This window comes from Cervus elaphus, chromosome 17 (genome assembly GCF_910594005.1).
Source record: "Cervus elaphus chromosome 17, mCerEla1.1, whole genome shotgun sequence".
Taxonomy (NCBI): Eukaryota; Metazoa; Chordata; class Mammalia; order Artiodactyla; family Cervidae; genus Cervus; species Cervus elaphus.
The window spans coordinates 26,365,946-26,393,738 of record NC_057831.1 but is presented as its reverse complement, the minus strand read 5'-3'; the positions used below and the strand labels follow the sequence as shown (position 1 = coordinate 26,393,738).

The window sequence follows — 27,793 nt, the reverse complement described above, 5'->3', positions numbered from 1 at the left end:
TTACCCCAATTTGTATTTGAATACAGGGGAAAGGAAATTAGAATCAGTTATACTAAGGAGACCTATAGAATGACTGAATGATCAGTTCAGTTCAGTTCAGTCGCTCAGTCATGCCTGACTCTTTATGACTCCATGGACCGCAGCACACCAGGCTTCCCTGTCCATCACCAACTCCTGTAGCTTACTCAAACTCATGTCCATTGAGTCGGTAATGCCATCCAACCATCTCATCCTCTGTCGTCCCCTTCTCCTCCTGCCTTCAATCTTTCCCAGCATCAGGGTCTTTTCAAATGAGTCAGTCCTTCGCATCAGATGGCCAAAGTATTGCAGTTTCAGCATCAGCATCAGTCCTTCCAATGAATATTCAGGACTGATTTCCTTAAGGATAGACTGGTTGGATCTCCTTGCAGTCCAAGGGACTCTCAAGAGTCTTCTCCAACACCACAGTTCAAAAACATCAATTCTTCAGCACTCAGTTTTCTTTAGAGTCCAACTCACATCCATACATGACTACTAGGAAAAAACCTTAGCTTTGAGTAGACAGACCTTTGTTGGCAAAGTAATGTCTCTGCTTTTTAATATATGTCTAGATTTTAATATATGTCATAACTTTTCTTCCAAGGAGCAAGTGTCTTTTAATTTCATGGCTGAATGATAGAGACCCAAAAAACCTTGGAGAACATTCCACTGACCTCACTGTGCATCCCTATGCCATGGGGAGGTTATAAAAATAAAGATTCCCTGGATTCACTGCAGAGATTCTGGTTCAGTAGATTAGCATCTGTATTTTAATAGTCTTCTCAGCTAATGTAGGTGTGGTCAGTTTGATCTATATGAACCCTTCCATTTAATAGATGAAAACAAAGGTTAAACAACAGAAGTTTAGTGGCTCCCCAAGTATTATAACTAAAGCAGAGCTGAGTCCAAGTTTTCTTGTCTGAATTCAGCCAGTTCATGAGCTGGTAAGAAAATCTGATGGCAAGGCTGGGCCAAGAGAATGCTGGTTAGCTTGCTGGAAAGACTGAGGGTAGCAAGACTGGCTTGTAGAGGCCAAAGGGACGCCTCAGAGAAGCTATACAGAGTCAGTATTGAGATGTATTTGCTTACATTCAAATTATTGATGTGCCTTGTGGTGAGCTGAATTAATGCTGCAGGTTTTAAAGGACTTAGCTCATCAAAGCCTGTGTGTGTTTTCACGTACACACACACACACACAGAGCCTACACATCGTATTAAAAGTCAACTCCCCTCACCCCATAATTACCCATTTGAGAGATTTTGATTATGACTACGTCATTTTTTGGGGTTCCAAAATCACTGCAGATGGTGACTGCAGCCATGAAATTAAAAGATGCTTGCTCCTTGGAAGAAAAGTTATGACCAACCTAGACAGCATACTAAAAAGCAGAGATATTGCTTTGCCAACAAGGTCTGTCTAGTCAAAGCCATGATTTTTCCGGTATTCATGTATGGATGTAAGAGTTGGGCTATAAAGAAAGCTGAGAGTCAAAGAATTGATGCTTTTGAACTGTGGTGTTGGAGAAGACGCTTGAGAGTCCCTTGGACTGCAAGGAGATCCAACCAGTCTATCCTTAAGGAAATCAGTCCTGAATACTCATTGGAAGGACTGATGCTGATGCTGAAACTGCAATACTTTGGCCACCTGATGCGAAGAGCTGACTCATTTGAAAAGACCCTGTTACTGGGAAATATTGAAGGCGGGAGGAGAAGGGGACGACAGAGGATGAGATGGTTGTATGGCATCACCAACTCAATGGGCATGAGTCTGAGTAAGCTACAAAAGTTGGTGATGGACAGGGAAGCCTGGCATGCTGCAGTCCATGGGGTTGCAAAGAGTCTAACATGACTGAGTGACTGAACTGAACTGAACTGAACTGAGGCCATTTGTCCAATTCCTATTAGACATTAGAGAGAAGTAGGAAATCATTTATTATTCCTGGGGCAATAAGAATTTGCTCATAAGACTCAAAGAGAATGGAAAGGAATCCACATGCTTCAGGAAACACTAAATTCTTCTGTTTTCCTATCTTGTCAGAGAAAGGAGTCCTGCGTGATGTATTAGAACCCCAATTTTTTAAGTTACTTGCCACTGGAATTCAAATGGTTCATGTGAGAATCCCATCTGAAACATTGTATTTTGGCTTTTCTTTTTAGGTAGACATCTCTGGAGATTGTAAAGTGACCTACCAGGCTCAGCAAGACAAAGTGACCAAAATTAAGGCTTTGGATTCATGCAAAATAGAGAGGGCTGGATTTACAACCCCACATCAGGTATGCTGGCTATCACTTTCTGAAGCAACCAAGTTCTTTTTGTAGAGACGATTCAAAAATAATAGGTGAATAAAGTAGCAATATAATTTGGGAACACTTGCAATTTTTAGTTTAGGGTATAGTATTATATAAAATCAAATGAATGGATTTATTTTAATGTATTATAGGTTTGTGTGTTGAACAAATATGAAAGGGGCGTTCTTGTGAAGATGAGAAGATAATTTGCTATTTGGCTTGATTCAAAGATAGAAAGCTGATTGCTTGTTACAACCACATTTATTTGTTTAGGTGTTGGGTGTCACTTCGAAAGCCACATCTGTCACTACCTATAAGATAGAAGACAGCTTTGTTGTAGCTGTGCTCTCAGAAGAGATACATGCCTTGAGGCTGAATTTTCTACAATCAATAGCAGGCAAAATAGTATCAAGGTAAGATAATGCTTAAATTTTCCTTACTCTTCTTTAGTATATTATTAAAATTAAAAAATATGTATGCACATATATACATGCACATGAATTAATATATTTATTGCTTCCTCATTTTGACTGTGAGCTCCTTTAGAACAATAATTGTGTCTTATTCATCTTTATTTTTCATATTATCTATAATAGTATGTGGCATGAAATAAATACTTAATGTTTTAAAATAGGACTTCATTAAAAACAAATTGTCTATTGAATAGAATTTAAATTTTAAAAAGGCAAACACCTTGATTTATTCTTATTTATTTTCTGATTTCTCTATCAAATGCTTTTAATGTTAAGATAAAAAAGTGGCATTTGTGTGTTCTCTCCTCAAGATTATTTTTTTTGTCATTGTGATATTGTCACACATTGTGTTATTGTCATTGTGTTATTTGTCATTGTGTGTTATTAAACACAAAAATGTTCCATAGTAAAGTGATATGACAGAATTTTTGCTGTGATTTATAGTACTTACATATTCAAGACTGTTATTTCAATTTGAGAAAATTTCTCTGGTCAGAACAGTTCTCACAGGCTATAGGACTAGAATTTCAAATCTAAGAGTATGTCTTATTTTCAGATTTTAATTTAGAGTAAAATCCTAGCATTAAATGTAAATTATATCTTCTGCTATTATTTCTCAAATATTTCTTCTGAAGTAACTCTAATGTCAGAGGTAAATGGTTGCAAAATCTTGGTAGAAATGCCTCAAACCATAAATGCTTGAAATTTTATTGAAGTCTCCTCTGGATTAGAACCTTGCGTTCTACTTTGTACTACATCCATCTTGATTTCATATAAAATTAATATTTTAAATTTAGGTTTATCAGGATTCCATTGTTCTATAACACACCACTCCAAACTTAGTAGTATGAAAAGCAGCAATCACTTTATTATTTTCTCTCACAATCATGACACTTGATCCTGCTAGGCACGCTTTGCTTGCTGTGTACTGTGCAGTTGCAGAGGTGGTTCACAGGCTGCTCCCTCACCTATCTAGTGTCTGGGCTGCAGATTCACACTACTTGGGCTCCTCATGCATCTCTCTTTATCTCCATGTGGCCTCTCAACATGGTAGCTTCAGTAGCCAGACTTCTTACATGGTAGCTCAAGTCTCCCAAGGTATGTGCTGCTGGTGTGCCAGATGAAAGCTGAATTCCCTTTTGTGACTTGTTGTTGTTCAGTCACCCAGTCATGTCCGATTCTTTGCGACCCCATAGACTGCAGCCCACCAGGCCTCTCTGCCCCTCACCATTTCCCGAAGTTTGCCCAAGTTCATTTCCATTGCATCAGTGATGCCATCCAGCCATCTCAACCTCTGACGCCCTCTTCTCCTTCTGCCCTCAATCTTTCATAGCATCAGGGACTTTACTGATGAGTCAGCTGTTCACATCAGATGACCAAAATACTGGAGTTTCAGCTTAAGCATCTATCTTTCCAATGAGTATTCAGGCTTGATTTCCGTTAAGATTGACTGTTTGATCTTGCAATCCAAGGAACTCTCAGGAGTCTTCTCCAACATGAAAGGACTTAGCCTTACAAGCCATGTATTGAAACTTCTACTGTGCTCTACAAGTCCTGGCAGTCACAGAGTCCTGCCCAGGCTTAAGGAGAGGGATGTAGACTCCACCTTTTGAAGGGAGAGAGGCAAGCTACTGAAAGAGCATATCAGACTCTTGAGGCCATGTTTGGAAAACAAGATTTCCTAATTGTTTTAGTAAGTGACATGTGGTTGTCCCAAAGATATTATTTTTCAGAGAGCTGGGCTAAAGCCCAAAGAGGTGACGTCATATATCTTACTCAGCATCCAGGCAAATTTTCTTTCCTGTAATCTCTTGTCATAATATTTTGAAATCCCAGGCTTAAACTTTCAAACCTTTGAATAAAATTGTTGCTCCAGAAAATTTTCATAATGATCTAGAGGTTTCTGTTACTGCTGGAGATCTCTCAGTTTGAAAGACATGGCCTTACAGAATTTGAATACATTAGTTTCTTGTTTGCCAAAAGAGTGACAATTAATAGCTTGTTCACTCAAAAGAAGGCCGCTGATGTGGTATTTCTCTTTCTTGGTTATGCAGGCAGAAACTGGAGCTGAAAACCACGGAAGCAGGTCTGAGACTGAAGCCGGGAAAGCAGGTTGCAGCCATCATTAAAGCAGTCGATTCGAAGTACACGGCCATTCCCATTGTGGGCCAGGTCTTCCAGAGCAAGTGCAAAGGATGCCCTTCTGTGAGTGTGAGCCACAGCATTGTGTGGCCCAATCATGGAATAATCACGGCCTACCATTCTGTTTTCCTTTTGTCTCCAGTGGAAGCTTCAGTTAATTTATAAGGAAAGTTTACAAAGAACTTCCAGCCACCTCTGAGTTATAATGGCAGCAGCCTAATAATATGCTATAATAATTAACAAATGACTACCACACCCACTTCTTTCAAATAAAAAATATCATGACTTGAAGGCAGCTTCCTCAAAGCAGACCTCAGAATGCAGTGGGGATAAGGGCCTGATGAAGTTAGGGGAAGCATACAGCCTTGAGAGCATGGACAGTGGCCTGAATCCTGAAAGTTCTGCCTCACGGGAGTAATATATCCAGACTTCCCAGGTGGCTCAGTGGATAAAGAATCCATCTGCAATACAGAAGATGCAAGAGATATGAGCTGGATCACTGGGTCGGGAAGATTCCCAGGACGAAGACATGGCAACCCACTTTAGTATTCATGCCTGGGAAATCCGATGGACAGAGAAGGCTGGTGGACAAAAGTCCATGGGGTTGCAAAGAGTAGGACCCAACTGAAATAGCTGAGCACACACACAGCAAAATGTCCACAGGTGAAATGTTTTACTGAGCTCGGTGTTCTGAGAGCTGCTAGGAGGACTAGAAATGGATACCAAGCTCTTCACTAAATCAGGAACACTTACTTACCACACCCCAACCTCCCCTACTGTTACAGCCAGAAATGAGCACACCCCCAAGGCTAAGTATGTGAGTGTGTGTGTGTGTGCATGTGTGAGTGTATCTGTATGTATTTGTGAGTGTGTAATATTTTTAATCTAATGAAGAATAATTTCTTTTGTTGAATAAATCAGTTGTGATGTATGGCCACAGATATGACTCTGGGTTCCAGCGTTTCCTAATACTTAACCCTTGGCTTCAGCCTCTGTTTGTAGCTACCAGAAGATGCCCTTCCCTTGACCATTATTAGTGTTCAGAAGAGTGGAATCATCAAGAGCTAATACCCAAATTTGCTTAAAGTGCAAGGCACTAATTCCTTATTAGTTTTTCAAATATATCAAAATTGAGTGAAGGGGAAAACAAAATGAGACAAAAATAATTGTTTTCAAACCTTGTTTCTTCTTCTTTTCCCCATAAATTATCTAATGTTCCAGTGTCATTTTCTAATGTCATATGAGATGGAAATTATTTAGAAAGGTGACTAATGAAACCAATGATCTTTTCTTATTCTGTTAATTTCTCTCCTCCTAGTTATCAAATATTATGAGCCATCTAAGATGTCTCAAAACTATTTCTTCATTATTATAGAAAAGGTTTATGTCTTTGGAATTTGCTTATTCAATGTCAGTGTAATGTCACCATTGCAACTCTTTAAAGAAAAAAATTCTGACTTAACACTGATATGATCTCTGCCCTCAGAAATGACCCAGTAAATCTTTAGCTAAGTACAACTGGAATATTGTTTTGGACTACCCTCTTAAGATTAGATAACCAAAATGGATTTGAAGAAGAGCAAAATATGTATCTGTTGTTATTGGAAGGAATGTATATTTTAAAAACTGGTAGCATGCAGATTATGCAGAGTTAAGAGAGAGGTCACTTACAGGATTTAACACATTTTTTACAACTAAGGGAGAAGTGATAAACTATGAAAAATAAGGTTTTGAACTTTTTCCTAAGCCAAAAGATGTTATTGATTAGAACTATTTACTATTTTTAAAACCACAGCAGCATAACAGTAGTGTATATGAGGGTTACCTTTATCTAAATGCCACTCTACTTAACACAGATATATGAAATGAACAATTCAGACCTCAGCAAGGTGTTTTACTATTACTTGTATTTCATACAAACAGTAAAATAAAGAGAATAGGGAGATCAAATTATTATAAAAACTGGTTTTCATTAAGGTTTCAGTTCATAAGAAACATGACACAATTCTTCAGCAGTTCAGATGATTTTCCCCCTCCAAAATATCCTATTGTTGATGAAAATTCAGATAATTTCACTATGGTAGTCAAATGTTTTACTATTACTTGTATTTCATACAAACAGTAAAATAAAGAGAATAGGGAGATCAAATTATTATAAAAACTGGTTTTCATTAAGGTTTCAGTTCATAAGAAACATGACACAATTCTTCAGCAGTTCAGATGATTTTCCCCCTCCAAAATATCCTATTGTTGATGAAAATTCAGATAATTTCACTATGGTAGTCAAATGTTTTACTATTACTTGTATTTCATACAAACAGTAAAATAAAGAGAATAGGGAGATCAAATTATTATAAAAACTGGTTTTCATTAAGGTTTCAGTTCATAAGAAACATGACACAATTCTTCAGCAGTTCAGATGATTTTCCCCCTCCAAAATATCCTATTGTTGATGAAAATTCAGATAATTTCACTATGGTAGTCAAAGCCTGGCCTCAGATGTAATTCCCTTGTGTAACCATGGAATGACCTACATGCCCAGAATCTTGAGGTCATTTGAGCTAAGTACTAATCGACAAAAACTGTCCTCTTGAGGAGGACTTGTGCACTGGTCAGCAGGCCTCTGTATTTGAGAGTCACAGGAATGTGATGGGGGCAGGGGCAATCAGATATATTGAGGTAAGATACAAAGAGCTTCTTTTGCTTGTCAGATACAAGGAAAAATTTATTTCTGGAGAGAACATTCTTTGTAAACATGGATGTTCAGAATTATGAGTGTGGTCTGGGCCTGTGGCCGTGTTTTGCAGCTCTCAGAGCACTGGCAGTCCATCAGAAAACACCTGCAGCCTGACAACCTCTCCAAGGCTGAGGCTGTCAGAAGCTTCCTGGCCTTCATCAAGCACCTCAGGACGGCAAAGAAAGAAGAGATCCTCCAAATTCTAAAGGCAGAAAACAAGGAAGTACTGTAAGTTACCTGAACATTTCCTGGGGTTGTCTATAAGAAAGTGTTTCAGGGTTGCTGTTTATTAAGCAGATAAGATCCCTTTTTAATCAACTGCCTCACCTTCAAATCAATTGTTTGCTGTTTCACATTTGCATTGAACACTTATACCTCACTGCAGTAACTCAATGGTTAATTGGCCAGAAATGCAAGTTTTCAGCAGTGACTCAGAGTGAACATTTTATTTTGAACACTTTGTTCATGAGTGTAAATCAGGTCTAGATTGGTACATAGATAGGGGGAGGGCAGGACTTTGATGTGATACCACAGTGCAGGCGCTGCCACACTCTGGTGAAATTGTGTTCCCAGAGCTATTAGTTTATACTCAAAAAGAGTTCAGAATTGATTATAAAAAATAAATAAATAAATAAATAAATAAAAAGTATGATTTTTTCTATTGAAAATGAGCTTTCATTAAAGATACAGTGATGATCCTCATCGAAGCCTTGTTTTGAAAAGAAAATTGAGAACTGAGATAAACAGCCAAAAGAATCCAGAGAGAAGAAATACGTACATCATTTGAGTATTCAGTGGAAGAGTGCCTTATTTTACATCCACAATAAAGAGAGTTGACAGTTCTCAAACTTACTTTGTAAATACCAACACAAATACACTTTCTAAATAGAAGTGTTTTGGTCTGTAAAACAAAATTTATCTGCAACTACAAATTCAACTGTTTAACACTAATTATGCTAATTGATGATATAGAAGATGACTCAATTAGTTTGACAAATAGTGGAAACTAGCCATTAAGATAGTCAAAAGTATAAAATGGCCAAGTTACACCCCTTCCCACACACACACAACACACAGCAACAGTGGTCACTGAGTTCTAAGGACTTGATTACTCAAGAATAAGAGGATTTAGCTTTTTTCCTGAGAAGATTGTTTATTCTTGATTGTACTGTTATTAACTTGACTTAGGGCATTAAAAAATTGATATGAATCCAATATGACTAACTACAAGTTAGTTGAATACTGTCTTCAAAAATAAACATTTAAACTAAGTTAAATATATGCAAAATTATAAGTTTTCAGACTCTGTTTTAATCATAGAACTTAAGGATATATTTTAGAGTTACTTATCTTTTTGTCAAAAAAAAAAAATTCCTGACAAAAACAGTGCAAAATTTGACTGTTAACTTAGAACAGATATTACACTAAACCTTAGCCTTATTTGTATCCTAAAAATCTTATGGTGGCAATAATTTGTATGATTGCATGATGTATTTTCTAAATCAGGTTATTTACCTGATAATATTTTCAATATTGCATCATACCATAGGAAATAGACATGTAACATAGTATAGTAGAAAAGATATTAGGATGAACTAAAATCAGAAGTCCTAGTTTTAAATTCTGACTTCCAACATCATATAATCTTTAAGTAAGTCATTTATATTTAGTTTCCCTGAGCCTCATTTTCAACATTCCTAAAATACAGAGAATTCCTTCTGTTTATTGTAGTATAGTGAAAGTCAGGATGGTGGAATATAACATTTCCCAGTTTTATTATGTGTATCCTATGACTTTGAGGTTATTAACAAGTATGCCAAGAGGAAAGGCTCCTGTGAGCAATTGAGTTTGAAAAACACTGGGAAAAACCAAGTCAAATAGTTCTCTTTATTGTGGAAATATCTGGCATATTTAATCTGATAATATTATGTATAAGTTTCCTTAAATATATTCCAAACTTACATGACCTTGAAAATCCCTCTTCTTAAAGCATTTTGTAGGGTTAGCATTATATGAAAACACTTTAGAAAACACTGTAATTAAGACCCATGTATTCCAGAGTCAGAAAAAACTGAGTTCCAATCCTAGCTATATTTTTACCAGCTATGGGACCTTGAACAAATGATTTGATATTTCTGAGTCTGTTTCCTTATGTATTGGGAGAATATTAGTATTAAACTGACAGAGATGTTCAGTGAGCTGATGGTATTAATAACAGCATATATTTATTGAACATTTACAATGTGCCAAGCACTATTCTTAGTGTTTTACATAGATCATGTGATTTAATCCTCCTGACAACCCTAAAATAACTGCTCTTTATAGCCCTACATTACAGATGAAGAAGTTAAAGCAAAAAGAGGTTCAGTTCAATTCAGTCGCTCAGTCATGTCTGACTCTTTGCAACCCCAGGGACTGCTGCATGCCAGGCTTCCCTGTCCTTCGCCAACTACGAGAGCTTGCTCAAACTCATGTCCATTCAGTTGGTGATGCCATCCACCATCCAACCATCTCATTCTCTGTCATCCCCTTCTCTTCCTGCCTTCAATTTTTCCCAGCATCAGGGTCTCTTCCAGTGAGTCAGTTCTTTGCATCAGGTGGTCAAAGTATTGGAGTTTCAGCTTTAACATCAGTCCTGCCAATGAATATTCAGGAGTTATTTCCTTTAGGATGGACTGGTTGGATCTCCTTGCAGTCCAGGGGACTCTCAAGAGTCTTCTCCAACAACACAGTTCAAAAGCATCAGTTCTTCAGCCCTCAACTTTCTTTATGGTCCAACTCTCACATCCGTACATGACTACTGGAAAAGCCATAGCTTTGACTAGATGGACCTTTGTTGGCAAAGTAATGTCTCTGCTTTTGAATATGTTATTTAGGTTGGTCATAACTTTTTTTCCAAGGAGCAAGCATCTTTTAATTTCATGACTGCAGTCAACATCTGCAATGATTTTGGAGCCCAAGAAAATAAAGTCTGTCACTGTTTCCACAGTTTCCCCATCTGTTTGCCATGAAGTGATGGGATCAGATGCCATGATCTCAGTTGTTTTGAATGTCGAGTTTTAAACCAACTTTTTCACTCTCCTCTTTCACTTTCATCAAGAGGCTCTTTAGTTCTTCACTTTCTGCCATAAGGATGCTGTCATCTGCATAGCTGAGGTTATTGATATTTCTCCCAGCAATCTTGATTCCAGCTTTTGCTTCCTCCAGCCCAGCATTTCTCATGATGTACTCTGCATATAAGTTAAATAAGCAGGATGACAATATACAGCCTTGATGTACTCCTTTCCCAATTTGGAAAAGAGGTTGCATACCTAAAATTTCTAGTGCAGTGTTTGCAATAATAACACTTAATAAGTATTATCTCTCTCTCAGTCTGCTTTATTCCATGAGGTTTTGTTAGGACCAAAATGGTGTAGTGCAAGAATATCTTTTTTAAAATATGTATATATATAATGCATTAAATACATGTATGGTATGTTATGTAGATGTGGAATGAAATATATACAGACATCTTATGTTTATTAGTATGGCAGCTAGTTTCAGAAATATTATCATCCCAAGACTCAACCAGAGATTCTTGATGAGTAGAATATGTAACTAGCACTTTCCTGCAGGAGTTTCACTCTGCTCACAATTAATTGTTGTGATTGAACTTGAACTATGCTTGTGTGAATGCTCAGTTGCTTGTTGTGGCTGACGCTTTGTGATTCTGTGGACTGTAGCCCACCAGGCTCCTCTGTCCATGGGATTCTCCAGGCAGGAATACCGGGGTGGGTTGCCATGCCCTCCTCTAGGGGATCTTCCTGACCCAAGGGTTGAACCCGCCTCTCTTACCTCTCCTGCATTGGCAGGCAGCTTCTTTACCACTAGCACCACCTGGGAAGTCTGAACTTGAACTGTACCATGGTGCTTTTTATTTAAAAAAAAAATGAGCCGAAATTTCTTTCTTGGATATGAATGAAACTTAAAAGAATGTCCCATCTTTCCACTGAATGATACTACCTTAGTTATGCATTTAAGAAGTGTATATAGTTGCAAAGCTAATTAGAAAAAGAATTGATTTGGGAGACCATAGCTTTTGTATATTACTTATGGAGGAAAGAATTTGAACCTAATTTGTAATATTATTTATATAATTTTATTTACAAACCTCCAAATTACATTTGGCTTAGGGTAATACAATAAAATTTATCTGTATATTCTGAGGGTACATTGAGTGAGAAAGAAGGGAGTTAACAGAGAGGCTTAAAATAAAATGGGGTAGTGTCTTTCAGAGAAAGCCATCACTTTTCTTTTATTTAAATAAAAAATTTTCACTTCTGTAGGAATCTCAAACCAATGGGGTCTATGAATGGTAGAAATTCAAAATAATTTATTAAGCACACTAAACAGTGATGTCTATGACTGTGTTTTCTGTTGTAGACCCCAGCTAGTGGATGCTGTCACCTCTGCTCAGACACCAGACTCATTAGATGCCATTTTGGACTTTCTGGATTTCAAAAGCACCGAGAGCATTATCCTCCAGGAAAGGTTTCTCTATGCCTGTGCATTTGCCTCACATCCTGATGAAGAACTCCTGAGAGCCCTCATTGTAAGTCAGATGGACACTGCCATAATTAAAGCTCTCATCTGATCTTCAGAATCTAAGCAGTAATTAAAAGTTGCCAGCATCAGAATAAAGGCTGAAACTAGAGCTGCCTTCTGATTATTCATATTCAAATTCTGTTAGACTGTTTCCATTAATCATTAATTGTACAGTAGATTATTTCACAAAGTAGAATATTTCACATAGTGTCTTCTTTGCAATTCCTCTAGATAACTTAAGCTATGTTTTATGGAAATTTAAAGATTATATTCACCTATCATGTAATGTGACATAGGACAGAATTTTAATTTCAATCTTGGTTATGCTTCACAATTTGACTTTAAAAGATTTATTTTGACTTCAAAAATCTTCATGCTATTTAATGTACAGTACATTGTATAACATATAATCATTATATGTTATGCATTGGGTTGGCCAAAAAGTTCCTTTGGGGTTTTCAATACATTATTACTGAAAAACCCTAATGAACCGTTTCACCAACCCAATACATATAATTCTTCTGATACTGAAAGATTATATTGGAAGCAAAAGCTACAGTTCTCTTGGACCCAAGGTTTAAAAACAAAAAGTGCACTTATTTACTTATGATTTAGGGGAATAACTCATAATCTTTTTGGAAAATGGGCTTGTTTGAAAATTTAATAGCATCAGTGAAGCCCCTCATTACCCACACATACGATTTTACAGACCATTTTTTGGATTCACTGACGCAGTGAATATAATCCATAAACCTCTCAGGAATTCACAGATTTATGTTAAAAATACCTAGAAAGACTCTACCAACTCTTCAGTTCAAAGCTAGATAGTGAATTTATGTGTCCCCAAAGCCAAATTCAGAGTTTGCAATCTAGAAATATGGAAACAGTGTCTTTAGGCTTTGGCTACTTTGTTTCTTACTGAAAAATATGCCATGGAAATGTTGAAGTGTTTTGATAATCTATTTTATCCCTGTTTGGCTAATAGAGTAAGTTCAAAGGTTCCTTTGGAAGCAATGACATCAGAGAATCTGTTATGATCATCATCGGGGCCCTTGTCAGGAAGCTGTGTCAGAACGAAGGCTGCAAACTGAAAGTAAGTGCAAATCCAATCTCAGCCACTGCATATATAGCTCCAAACCATCCTACTTAACACTCACGTGCTGTCCCCAACTGGTGTTCCTAACTCCCCTCACCCTACTCTATTTTCACTACTTGCATGGCAATTATTGCTGTTGAACATACTTTATAATTCAGTTATTTATTACACGGATCATTTATTCTGTCTCCCACTGAAATATAAGTTCACTGCAGAAATGGATCTCTGTTTATTCCACACCAATTGCTTAAAATGGTGCCTGGAACATAGGTAATGTTCAATAAATGCTTGCTGAAAGTGAATAGTCCAAGAATCCCCCATCAAGATATATTTATTGAGTACCCACTATGTACTGTACTCAACTTTGAATGATGTATATATGTATATATGGTAAAGTTCTTGTTCTTTGATATTAGATTCTAGGGCTACCTCCTAGAGCAGACTATTATCTATAGTAAGTATGGTTTGCAGTTTTGAGTTTTTATGGTACAAATTTAATTACTTCTAACTACTTTAGAACTTTATATTTTATTTTTAATTTCATTTCCTCAAAGCTTCTCCACTTGCCTGAGTAGACTATCAATTTTAACATCTTTCTCATTAAACTATGACAAAACACTCCCTTTTAAGCACAGCTAAATATGGAAAATCTAAATGAATTAATATCCAACACAACTCATCTTTCTGTAAGGCAGATAGGTTAAAGATGTTAAATATATACAAATATAGTCTTTTTTCCATCCGTGTTTATTATATAACCAGCTTTAAGTCAGCATTTTACTTCTATTTCTGTTTCCTACTAATGTTTGTTTTTGCTTACATTTTTATCTCACTGCATCCTAATTTCTTTTCTCCACCAAATTTATACTTGGAAAAAAATTCAGACCTATGGAAAAGTTGTGAGAATAGCACAATTCCATGAATATTTGTATACCTGATTCATCTAGATTTGACCATTGTTAATATATTGTCCTATTTGCATTATCTTATTTCATTTTATATTATTTTGGTTGAACCCTCTGAGAGTAAGATGCATGCATCTGACATTTTACCCCTAAAGACTTTTACTTCTCATTACTTGAAGGCCATTGCATCTAGGCTCTTACAATGGACAAGATACATGTATTTATATTTATTAAATTATGAGTTCATACTGCTACCTCTAATTCTAACCCAGTTCTACAGGGTTCTTTCTCTCCTTCCATTAATCCATAATTATATCTTCCTTCTCCCACAGTGAGAAACTTAGTTCTCAAGAACATCGATACTGATTCATTTGCTCAATCCTAAAACGTGCACTTGTACAATAGCTTTGGAATTGTACATGAATATCACTACAAAAAACATACTATCTTTAGTAAAGTTCAAGACTTCACAATCTTTTTGTCTTTAGAATATATTACACTAAAGGCATACAATCAGAGTACTATGCTCAAACATTACTTGGATTAATTCTTTTCTATTCTCTTTTGTTTAGTTATGTTATTAATCTGATATTTATTCATGTTCATTAGATTTTGCTTGAATTCAATTTTAGCATCCTTTCATCCTTGTTGACTTCATTTTATTTCTTGAATATATGAAATAGGAACATGATTTGAAAGTCAAAACTTGATTTTAAAAATATTCTCAAAGAGGTCTCATTCCCTTTCCTACCCTTCCACCCATTCTTACCTACTTTTTCTATGTAAGCAGTATCATTAGTTTTGGGTTCTCTTTCCTGTTTCTTTTTGCAACAGTAAGTAGGTGTACACACACATTCTTATTCCTTTTTTCTTACACAAACTATAAACTTCTGTATACGTTCTCTTGTATCTTATTTTCTCCACTTAACATATTCTGAAAATCAGCCCATACTGGTTCACAGAGATCTTTCTCCTTCATTTTACAGCTGCCTAGTACTCCACTGTGTGTTAAACTGAGGCACCAGTTTATTCTCCCATGTAAGGTCATTAGGTGATGTCCACTGTTTTTACTCTTACAAATAATATTTAAATGGATAATCTTGGGCACATTTTCTCTTATTTTTGGAACTATAGCTTCAGGGCTAGGGTACTGGATCAAAATGCCTATCTGTTAGTTTTTGCCAAATTATCTTCCATGGGAATTGTAACATTTTAGGCTCCCACTAGGATGCTGATTTCCCAGTAGGCTCAATAACAATGTATGTTATCAAACTTTTGGGTTTTTAGAGATCAGTCTGATAGTTGAGAAATAGCACTTCTTTATTACATTTGAACTTTAGCATCTTCATTCTATTTGAGAGTCTTTTGTGTCTTCACTACCCCCCATCTCTCCCAATGTGGGTGTGTGTGTGTGTACCTGAAGCCTACAGATGACACTGAAGCCCCTAAAACACACCTAGTAACAAAGGTAAAATAGAGCCTATTTCTAATTTACTTTTCCATTAAACTATTAACTTACTAGTTAATAGTTTCTAGGCCAGAAAACAAAAGGCCTCGCCTGGTTAAAGAATATGTTTGCAAAGTACCTGCTACACAGAAGGCATTCAAGAAAGGTTTTTTGAACAGTATGTCAGCATTAATGAAATTTGGAATTGAGTGGAAATGAGCACTCTTTAAACATTTAGAACAAGATCTTACAGTTGAGTCCTAGGTGCTTTCACCATAGTTATTACAAAAGAAAAGGTGATTGCCACCAGTTAGGCACCTTCTAACCATTATTTTAGAATTTCAGTGAATGAGTAATTCTAGGAATAATCGACCACAAGGGAATTTTTAAAATGACTTTGTACATTCAGGGTGTGTTCAAAAGTAAATATGCCCGTTGTTAATTATACTCATTGCTTCTTGCAGATATGTTAATGTATGTATTTTAAAAATAACAACAATACCTTTATCAAGCTTCACTTTTTCATTTTCATTGCATGCCTCAGTCAAGCAACTAGTGCAAAAAGTTGTAAAACTTTAACCTGTTGTCTTGGACACAAGAGTGAAGCTGATCTTACCCAAGCTTTGTTTCATGTATGGTTACACATATGTCTAATGTAGAATGTGTTCTTTTAGGGAGTGATAGAAGCCAAGAAGTTAATTTTGGGAGGACTTGAAAAAGCAGAGAAAAAAGAGGACATCATGATGTACCTGCTGGCTCTGAAGAATGCCCGGCTTCCAGAAGGCATCCCGCTCCTTCTGAAGTACACAGAGACCGGAGAAGGGCCCATCAGCCACCTCGCCGCCACCACACTCCAGAGATATGATGTCCCTTTCATAACTGATGAGGTAAGTTCTCCAAGAATATTTGCAACCTTCATAAAAGGAAAAAAAAAAGCATACATAATCACAAGTCAAATGCAAACTTCTCTGAAGTCACCCTATTTTCCCTCCCAAACTAAGAATCTCTTTTTTCCTGTTTAGAAATAACTTCAATTGGGTTTAAGGCTGTTCTGAAGTAGCCTCACATTTTGAGTAGATAATGTCCTATATCCTGAAGCATAAATACTGAAGCACCTTCTCTTACTTTAAGAAACAAATTCTTTTCCAAAATATCTTTGTTTCCCTAGTGGCTCAGATGGTAAAGAATCTGCCTGCAATGCAGGAGACCCAGGTTCGGTCCCTGCGTAGGGAAGATCCCCCTGGAGAAGGAAATGGCTACCCACTCCAGTATTCTTGGCTGGGAAATCTCACAGACAGAGGAACCTGATGGGCTACCATCCATGGGGTTGCAGAATCAGACATGACTGAGCAATTAACACAGACACACAGACACACAGACACACAGACACACAGACACACACCACAAGTTTTAAGATGCTCTTAAATTGTTTGACATGGGAATTACCTGGCTTAAGTGTGACCATTCAGGAAGCCATCCAAATTAAAATTTTTTTAGGACAGAGAATGTTTACAAAGTATAAGATAAACTGCCTGCTGAAACTGATGTTCTAAGTTTGCAGCTACATTTTCTATCAAAGTTGATAGGCTGTGAAGTGTGATAATTAGGGTCACGAGTTTTTGAGACAGACAGACTTAGAGACAGATTCTTTAGACGCTGGCACAGTCTCTTCTTAGTTGTTTTTGTTTTGGTGAGTTTCTTAACTCCTATAGACCTGAGAACAAGGTCAACATTTGAGAGAGAGAACAGGCAGAGGGGAATAGAATTGAAAGAAATATTTATAAATACCTAGTATAGAACCCCAAACATCACCTATTGTTAGGTGATGCTAGTGACTAATAAATTATTTGTTGCCGCAGAATGTAATTATTTTGATGAATTTTCTTCAGTATTAACATTTTGTAAAAAAAAAAAAAAAGAAAAAAGAAAATCCTCTAATATAACCTATGGACTTTGGGTGATAATGATGTATCTGTATAGGTTCATCAAATGTAACACACCTACCACTGAGATGCAGGATGTTGGTAGAGGGGAGGTTGCGTGGGAGGGGGAGTGGGAAGGGATGGAGATCAGGAGGTATATAGGAATGCTATACTTGCAGCTCAATTTTTCTGTGAACCTAAGATTTCTCTAAAAAATAGTCTATTAATTTTAAAAAGATGGAAAAATCTGAGGCACTTCATTGTAAGGAATATAGGTTCATATAGCCATCTCTCTATAGAGGCCCTTTGCCGCGTAGCAGTAGTACCTTTGAAAAATCTGTTTGTTAGGTAATACTATGATACGCTGCATAACAATCAAGACTCAAAAATCTGTTTCTCACATCTCAGCTTCTCATCCATGCTATGGCTAATCCACGCTAAGGGAAAATGTGGCCATGAACTCACTATAGTAGTAGACGAAAGAGAGGGATAAGATATATCAGCTCTTAACTGCCTCAGCCCAGAAGTCACCGCAGAAATTCTGCTTATGGTCTGTTAGCCAGAACTAGGGCCCCACCCTAAGTGCAAAGAAATGTGGGAAATATAGAGGCATGTGTCTATTTTTATGAGCATGAACTCTTCCTTCCATGGTATCAATTCATGAAACGAGATGTGCGCTAACCAAGCTTGAACATCTTGTGTACAGGTAAAGAAGACTATGAACAGGATATACCACCAGAATCGTAAAATACATGAAAAAACTGTGCGCACTACTGCAGCTGCCATCATTTTAAAAAACAATCCATCCTACATGGAAGTAAAAAACATCCTGCTCTCTATTGGGGAACTTCCCAAAGAAATGAATAAGTACATGCTCTCCATTGTCCAAGACATCCTACGTTTTGAAATGCCTGCAAGGTAGGGAACAGCACTCCTCTCTCTGCTTATCCAAGCTTGTTTGTATAATGATATGATACACGTGTAGCTAATAATAATGGTGTGGTCTTTATGATGGGTTATGTTGTTGCGTAAAACCATAGAGTTTGCCAAATTTCCCTTAAGAGAAGTATTTAGCAGGCCAGATTAAACTTTGCCTTGGCACTATGATTTGGAACTCTGGATATGGTTTTTTTTTTTTCACTCTAGGTCTCCTGTTTGGTCTGGTAATATCATATTGCCAAATGTTAGTAATGTTTTAAAATCCAACTACATTTTCAGTAGGACTGAACTCTTCTCTCGACCTGACTTCATCCTTGGAGCAAAGCAGAAGAGAGCTAATCACTCACTCACATGCAGTCCCTGTGAATATTTGAGAACTGCTCTTTACCTTTTCTTCTCCAGGCTAAAATCATATCACCTAGTGATACTGGGGTGAACCCTGTAAGGCAACATTCTTCTTCTTCCTCTCAATAATGTTCTACATCAGACATCGGTACAGACTTCTTTGGTGGATTATCTTAATTTATTTTTTGCTGTGCTGTTTAAATATTATTATTACTGATGCAATTAATGTTAAGTAGTCAGGAATGGCAATATCTCAACACTAATTAGATAAGTAAATAAGATAGAGGAAAAAAAAAAAAACAAATGTGAAAGTCTCTCAGTTGTATCCAACTCTTTGGGACCCCATGTACTATACAGTCCATGGAATTCTCCAGGCTAGAATACTAGAGTGGGTAGTCTTTCCCTTCTTCAAGGGATCTTCCCAACCCAGGGATTGAATCCAGGTCTCCCACATTGCAGGCAGATTCTTTACCAGCTGAGCTACAAGGAAGCCCAGGAATACTTAAATTCATAGCCTATCCCTTAGAGGGGTAAGACTTACTTAGAAAGAGGCTCTCAGGTTTCCCAGGGGGCGCTAGTGGTAAAGAACCTGCCTGCCAGGGCAGGAGATGAAAGAGACATGGTTTCAATCCCTGGATTGGGAAAATTCCCTGGAGAAGGGCATGGCAACCCACTCCAGTGTTCTCGCCTGGAGAATTCCATGGATGGAGGAGCCTGGTGTGCTATAGTCCATAGGGTTTCAAAGAGTCAGACACGACTGAAGTAACTTAGCACGCACATTGCGTTTTACTGAGATGTTTCTTTTCTTTTTTTCCCCTTTTTTACGGCCATGCTGAGTGGTTTGTGAGATCTTAGTTTCCTGACCAGGGATCGAACCTGTGTCCCTTATGGTGGAAGCTCGTGGAGTCCTAACTGTGGCACCACCAGAGAAGTCCCTTGTGAAGTGTCCCTTTAGCTGAACATTAGACAACACTAGGAGGTATAGGAAAACGTTTAAAGAAAGATTAGGCAGTCTCCCCAGTTTGGTACAATTTTCCTTAGAAGTATATACTATTTGACACTAGAACCACGATGATTCAAAGAACGTGTTGTTTTCCACTTCTGAGTCGTGTCCATCACTCAGCTTCAACCATCTAGTATCTGGGTATCCTCACCTTGCTGCCTAAACTTGCAAACTAAACTTCAGATATCTGAGGAATGAAGGGGAAAACCCTCATCCTGGTGCTGGCACTCCAGCTGGCACCTCCCTAGTCTTGGAGTGGCACGAGGAAAATTTGGCCCCTTCTTTTTTCCACTGAGGATTTGGGTTCCTTCCAAATCTGACTTGGGAAACAGCCATCACAATGCAGTTTTTTCCTTTTTTTGTGTTACAGCAAAATGGTCCGTCGAGTTCTGAAGGAAATGGTCGCTCATAACTATGATCGTTTCTCCAAGAGTGGCTCCTCCTCTGCATATACTGGCTACGTAGAACGTGCGTAACCCAGAAAGGGGGTCTCCCTCCCTGCCCCATGCCCTCTCGGTGTTGCTGTGACTGTTGTTAAATTCGGGGATTTTTTTTTGTTGGTGTCATTAGGGACTTCCCATTCGGCATCTACTTACAGCCTTGACATTCTTTACTCTGGTTCTGGCATTCTAAGGAGAAGTAACCTGAACATCTTTCAGTACATTGAGAAAACTCCTCTTCATGGTATCCAGGTATCTCATTTTTCATTAATTTTGCTTATTTGACTATGTAAGCAGTTAGTGTGAAGTAGGATAAAATATATACTAATGACAACACTATAGAATGTGTAAATTAATCATGAATCTATCATGTCACCCTGATTCCATCATCTGCAAGAGGCTGTGTGGTTTATGGTCCCAGAGAGTTTCAAATATGCAAGCATCCATATTTTTTCAAAGGCACACATGTTCACAAAACTGAAGTCATGCCAGTATTTCTCACAGATGTTTTGTAAAAATATTTTATTTTTACTCATAGATGTATTCCTTGGAGCTCCAAGTATTTAATTCTAGAATGTATTTCCTTATCTTGGTGTTTCTATGGAGAGATTGATTCCTCATAATGAAAGCTCTCATAATAGAATATGGTTCTCCAAAGAGTCAATCTAATTTTTCCAATACTTCTAAGACAGAAAAGAATAAAGTGTAGGCATTTGACAACTGGCTGACGTCCATCCCTTTAGTTTTACCCCAAATTTGGCAACAATCTTTAAAGGCTTCCTAATTTCAAAGTATACTATCTTTTTAGTTTTTATGCATATCAAAACTATAACCTTCTAAATAAGCTCATTTTATCTTTAGAAATGATCCAGTGTTCCATAAACTTGAGTTCTTATCAATATTTTATTACTACACCGTTTGACAGGACTCTAGTCAGAAACCATGCCTCTGTCCTGAGGAATCACCATCTGTTTTCTGATATGCGCTCTGAAATGCCAGACGCCCTTGGCTAGGGCCCTGGGTGTGGAGTACCGAGAATATGTAGGATTCCTGTGTGTGGCAGAGCTCAGGATGTGAGCCTGCTCTCGATGTTCAACATCTCTTCTTTTACTGGAAAAGGTTTTATGTGGAAGGGGGTGAGTCATGGCTTAGAGAGTTGCACACCCTCTCATAGCACAGACTTGGGCCAACTGTGCCAACATCTATCTCTCCACCTCATTTTTAGAGGCTCCCCAAGACAGGCAATCCACTATGTACGACAATTCTGCAGAGGCCGTGTCTCTAGGATAACGCCATTAAATGGAAAGTTCATGGTCTTTGCAGTCAGAAGAAGTTTGAGACCTATCTCTACCATCTGAGTTTTTTTTCAGGCTCATCAACAAAATGGATACAATCACATGTGTGGCTGTGAGAATTAAATGAAGAAAACAAAGAAGAAAGAAGAAAACAAACTCATATTCAGGCACAGAGCTGTTTTTGTTTTATTTTTTGCCTATTTTTTGCAGCTGCAGGCAACTGTTGGAACCCTAGGAAAGTTGTAGGTGTAGTTCATCCTCTTGTACAGAACAGGCAGGGAACTAATGTCATGAACGCTATATCCGTTTTCCCTAGGTGGTCATTGAAGCCCAAGGACTGGAGGCATTAATTGCAGCCACTCCTGATGAGGGGGAAGAGAACCTTGACTCCTATGCTGGCTTGTCAGCTCTCCTCTTTGATGTTCAGCTCAGACCTGTCACTTTTTTCAACGGATACAGTGATTTGATGTCTAAAATGCTGTCAGCCTCTAGCGACCCTATGAGTGTGGTGAAAGGACTTCTTCTGCTAATAGATCATTCCCAGGTAATTCAGTCTGCACGTGAATATTGAATATACTAGTCACACTTTATACACATGGAGGATACAAGATAAAGTTCCACTCACCTTGGGGCTCACATTCTAAGCATTCGACCCTCTTGGCATTATTGCCCTTTCTCCTTCCCTATAGGAAAATGGGCTTTATTTTGCCTATGTTATCTGATGAAGACATCTTCTCACTGTTGAGGCAAAAGAGGAACTACTCAACATGAGTATAATATAATGTCATTTATATCTCAGTAAAACTAAAAGTGGGGGAAGGAAACTGATGTGACCAGAAAAAAGAAACTACGGAGAAAATAACTTAGGATTCAACAGAGGAGTGATGGCCTTATTTCTTTCATTTGGCTTTCTTGGGTACTTAGATGATATTTTTTTCTGAACACAAGCTCTGAACTGCAAGGCTTCATAAGTTACTGATGACATTTAACAGGACGACAGTGGTAAAAATTCAAGTAGTGCATCATCCCTGCCATATCAGTAGAGGCACAAGCAATCACTGACACCAACCACATGTTTAATGGACACTCTTTGCCCCACATTCTCATGTTCATAGAACCTTACAAAGGTCCATTCATTGTTAAAGAATAAGAGAACTTTCATTCACTTGACCTGCATTCTTCAGAATAGTTTTCAATTTTCTTCACTCCTAAATCTTACATTACTGTACTAAGATATGACAATAGTATATTCTGTGTGGTAAGATTTAGGTGACCAGGTTACTGTAGGGTGTGAGTGATCTGCCTCATGGAATTTTCTCAGAAACAGAAGAGGGTTAATCTGAGTAACCTTTGAGTTTGAGTGTGTTTGATGCTTAATTTTTTTTTTTCTTTAATGACGACATTTCCTGCCTTACTAAGCATAGCAATATAAAAGTGGAATATTTGCCAAAAAAGAGGATCTTATGAAAAATCCTTAAAGTGATTACTTGCACTCTAGCTTGTATTTTTGATGTTGAAGATGTATGAGGAGATTGGATTAAAATGTACAGACTATAGAACTTTCTGGGGAAGTTTGCTTTTGTGGTTTATTCAGAAGTAATAGCCTAGGTTTAACTTTTGCCTCCACTAGTTACCTTCTGGAATGGGCAAATGTAACTCAGATAACCATTATATCTACTACTGTGGGCAAGAATCCCTTAGAAGATATGGAGTAGCCATCATAGTCAACAAGAGTCCAAAATGCAGTACTTGGATGCAGTCTCAAAAACAACAGAATGATCTCTGTTCATTTCCAAGGCAAACCATTCAATATCACAGTAATCCAAGTCTATGCCCCAACCAGTAATGCTGAAGAAGCTGAAGTTGAATGGGTCTATGAAGACCTACAAGACCTTTTAGAACTAACACCCAAAAAAGAGGTCCTTTTCATTATAGGGGGCTGGAATGAAAAACTAGGAAGTCAAGAAATACCTGAAGTAACAGGCAAATTTGGCCTTGGAGTGCAGAAAGAAGCAGGGCAAAGGCTAATAGAGTTTTGCCAAGAGAACACACTGGTCATAGCAAACACCCTCTTCTAACAACACAAGAGAAGACTCTACACATGGACATCACCAGATGGTCAACACCGAAATCAGATTGATTATATTCTTTGCAGCCAAAGATGGAGAAGCTCTATACAGTCAGCAAAAACAAGACTGGGAATGGACTGTGGCTCAGATCATGAACTCCTTATTGCCAAATTCAGACTTAAATTGAAGAAAATAGGGAAAACCACTAGATCATTCAGGTATGACCTAAATCAAATCCCTTATGATTATACAGTGGAAGTGAGAAATAAATAGAAGAGATTAGATCTGATAGAGTACCTGAAGAATTATGGATGGAGATTTGTGAAATTGTACAGAAGGCAGTGATCAAGACCATCCCCAAGAAAAAGAAATGCAAAAAGACAAAATGGTTGTCTGAGGATGCCTTATAAATAGCTGTGAAAAGAAGAGAAGTGAAAGGCAAAGGAGAAAAGGAAAGATATTCCCACTTGAATGCAGAGTTCCAAAGAACAGCAAGGAGAGATAATAAAGACTTCCTCAGCAATCAGTGCAAAGAAATAGAGGAAAACAATAGAATGGGAAAGACTAGAGATCTCTTCAAGAAAATCAGAGATACCAAGGGAACATTTCATGCGAAGATGGGCACAATAAAGGACAGAAATAGTATGGACCTAACAGAAGCAGAAGATATTGAGAAGAAGTGGCAAGAATACACAGAAGAACTATACAAAAAAGATCTTCATGACCCAGATAATCACGATGGTGTGATCACTCACCTACAGCCAGACATCCTGGAATGTGAAGTCAAGTGGGCCTTTGGAAGCATCACTATGAACAAAGCTAATAGAGGTGATGGAATTCCAGCTGAGCTCTTTCAAATCCTGAAAGATGATGCTGTGAAAGTGCTGCACTCAATATGCTGGCAAATTTGGACAACTCAGCAGTGGCCACAGGACTGGGAAATTTCAGTTTTCATTCCAACCCCTAAGAAAGGCAATGCCAAAGAATGCTCAAACTACTGCACAATTGCACTCATCTCACACGCTAGCAAAGTAATGCTCAAAATTCTTCAAGCCAGGCTTCAACAGTATGTGAACTATGAACTTCCAGATGTTCATGCTGGTTTTAAAAAAGGCAGAGGAACCAGAGATCAAATTGCCACCATCCGCTGGATCACCAAAAAAAGCAAGAGAATTCCAGAAAAACATCTACTTCTGCTTTATGGACTATGCCAAAGCCTTTGACTGTGTGGATCACAATAAACTGTGGAAAATTCTGAAAGAGATGGGAATACCAGACCACCTGACCTGCCCCGTGAGAAATATGTGTGCAGGTCAAGAAGCAACAGTTAGAACTGGACATGGAACAACAGACTGGTTCTATATAGGGAAAGGAGTATGTCAAGGCTGTATATTGTCACCCTGCTCATTTAACTTATATGCAGAGTACATCATGTGAAATTCTGGGCTGGAGGAAGCACAAGCTGGAATCAAGATTGCCAGGAGAAATATCAATTACCCAGATATGCAGATAACGCCACCCTTATGGCAGACAGCGAAGAAGAAGTAAAGAGCCTCTTGATGACAGTGAAAGAGGAGAGTGAAAAAGTTGGCTTAAAACTCAACATTCAGAAAACTAAGATCATGGCATCTGGTCCCATCACTTCATGGCAAATAGATGGGGAAATAGTGGAAACAGTGACAGACTTTATTTTTGGGGGGCAAGATAAAGTCACTGCAAAATAATGTCAAAATCACTGCAGATGGTGACTACAGCCATGAAATTAAAAGACACTTACTCCTTGGAAGGAAAGTTATGACCAACCTAGACAGCATATTAAAAAGCAGAGACATTACTTTGCCAACAAGGGTCCGTGTAGTCAAAGCTATGATTTTTCCAGTAGTCATGTATGGGGGTGAGAGTTGGACTATAAAGAAAGCTGAGCTCCAAAGAATTGATGCTTTTGAATTGTGGTGTTGGAGAAGACTCTTGAAAGTCCTTTGGACTGCAAGGAGATCCAACCAGTCCATCCTAAAGGAAATCAGTCCTGAATATTCATTGTAAGGATTAATGCTAAAGCTGAAACTTCAATTCTTTGGCCACCTGATGTGAAGAACTGACTCATTTGAAAAGACCCTGATGCTGGGAAAGTTTGAAGGCAGGAGGAGAGGGGATGGCAGAGGATGAGATGGTTGGATGGCATCACTGACCCAATGGACATGAGTTTGAGTAAACTCTGGGAGTTGGAGATGGAGAGGGAAGCCTGGTGTGCTGCAGTCCACGGGGTCGCAAAGATTTGGACACGACTGAGCGACTGAACTGAACTGAATTGAACTGAGTTACGTCCTGTGTACTCTTGGGCAGTTACTTCATAGCTTTATACCAGGAATTCCTACACATAAAGTGAGGTATTTGGAACAGATGATTCTAAGTTTTTATTAGTTTTGTTCTTTGCTGGATAACTCGAGGATTTTGATCTGTTGGGTTTTGCTTATTAAATCAAAGATTTTAAGATCTGTAAGTGACCTGAAGTATCAGATTTACTAACAATCCACCCAATCATCATTGGTTGCAACTAGAAATTAATTCCCTTTCTTTATTATTCTTGATAACAGTTTAGGATAGCTATGTATAACAACAACAACAAAAACTTAATTTAGGGTAGCTTGACCAAATAGTTTGATTTTTGTCATGTAAAAGATATATAGAAGTAGATAGTCCAGGGCTGATATGGCAACCCTATGTATTATTAGGATGCAGGTTCTTTTCCCATATTTACTTGTGGCTTTTAACCTAATTTTGCCACCTCGTGATTCTCAGATGGCTGTTGTACTTCCAGAACTAATTTCTCATTCCAGGAAGGAAGAGGGAAGGGTAAGGGGCATCAGAGTCTGACTCTTTTCAAGAACCATCCTACAAGCCCTATCTCTTTCTAAAAAAGAAAAGCATCTGCAAATGGAAGTCCTTTGTTGTGACCAAAACTGTGTCATATGGCTTTCTCTAGCTGCAAGAGAAGCTGGTAAATGTAGTTTTTTTTGGTGGTTGTACTGACACTCTGAACAAAACTTTGTTTCTGTTACTATGAATGAAAAGAAGGAAACCAGCAATGCCTCTAATACCCATTAATTCTCAGAATCACACATGAAAAATTGTTCCCAAATTAATCAGAGAACTGCACATCATTACACTGCACATTTTCACTAAAGTGTTACCTCTGGGAGATGCATCTTTTTTTTCAGTCAGGGGGCTGTGGTGGGTCTTTGTTGCTGCACATGGGCTTTCTCTAGGTGTGCGGGCCTCTCACTGTGGCGGCTTCTCTTGTTGCGGAGTGCAGAAGACTAGGCACACAGACGTCAGCAGTGGCAGCATGTGGGCTCAGTAGTTGGGGCTCATGGGCTTAGTTGCTCCACAGCGTGTGGGATTTTCCCAGATCAGAGATCAAATCGGTGTCCCCAGCATTGCAAGGTGGGTTCTTAACCACTGGACCACCAGGGAAGTGCTGGGGAAATGCATTCTTAATGATTGCCTTCTCCATCTCCACTAAGGACTTGAAGAAGTCCTAAGCGTGCTGAGAAAGTAGTCCACAATTTAAGATGCAGGAATAATAATAGTTTAATATCATCTATATGTACTCACCTTCCCATCAGCAATGCTTAATGTCTGAATCAGATATTAAACTTGATGCAAACATAAATACTAATCTAGACCAGGGTTGGGAAACAATTTATGTAAAGGGCAAGAAGTAAATAGTTTAGGCTCTGTGAGACATACGGTCTCTGCCATTGTAGAGTGACAATAGCTATAAATGATATATTAACATATGAGTGCGGCAGTGTTCCAATAAAATTTTATTTACAAAAGTAGTCAGCGGGCCAGGTCTGCCTGCAGTCCATAGTTTGCCAACCCCTGATCTAGATTATCTTTATGGTTTTTCTTTTTTTCTTTTTCTTTTTTTGGTTTTTCTTTTTTTTAAACAATTTTTTATTGAAGCATAGTTGATTTAAAATGTTGTGTAAGTTTCTACCATACAGTAAAGTGATTTAAGTTATTGTATTTTTTTTTATTAATTAAGTTAGGGCACCACGGACATATTCTAGGAGAAAGATCTTC

At 37.9% G+C, this 27,793-nt stretch overlaps 1 protein-coding gene across 1 annotated transcript in view; it reads left to right on the top strand.

The window, feature by feature from the left end:
- Nucleotides 1-27,793, top strand: part of LOC122673573 (microsomal triglyceride transfer protein) — a 54,808-nt gene that overhangs the window by 17,092 nt on the left and 9,923 nt on the right. Inside the window, exons 5-15 of the mRNA XM_043871473.1 lie at nucleotides 2,176-2,292; nucleotides 2,581-2,720; nucleotides 4,835-4,985; nucleotides 7,730-7,887; nucleotides 12,082-12,250; nucleotides 13,229-13,336; nucleotides 16,366-16,578; nucleotides 18,320-18,531; nucleotides 20,271-20,368; nucleotides 20,471-20,592; nucleotides 21,952-22,179. Coding sequence (XP_043727408.1) covers nucleotides 2,176-2,292; nucleotides 2,581-2,720; nucleotides 4,835-4,985; nucleotides 7,730-7,887; nucleotides 12,082-12,250; nucleotides 13,229-13,336; nucleotides 16,366-16,578; nucleotides 18,320-18,531; nucleotides 20,271-20,368; nucleotides 20,471-20,592; nucleotides 21,952-22,179 — 1,716 coding nt within the window. The remainder of the gene's footprint in view (nucleotides 1-2,175; nucleotides 2,293-2,580; nucleotides 2,721-4,834; nucleotides 4,986-7,729; nucleotides 7,888-12,081; nucleotides 12,251-13,228; nucleotides 13,337-16,365; nucleotides 16,579-18,319; nucleotides 18,532-20,270; nucleotides 20,369-20,470; nucleotides 20,593-21,951; nucleotides 22,180-27,793) is intronic.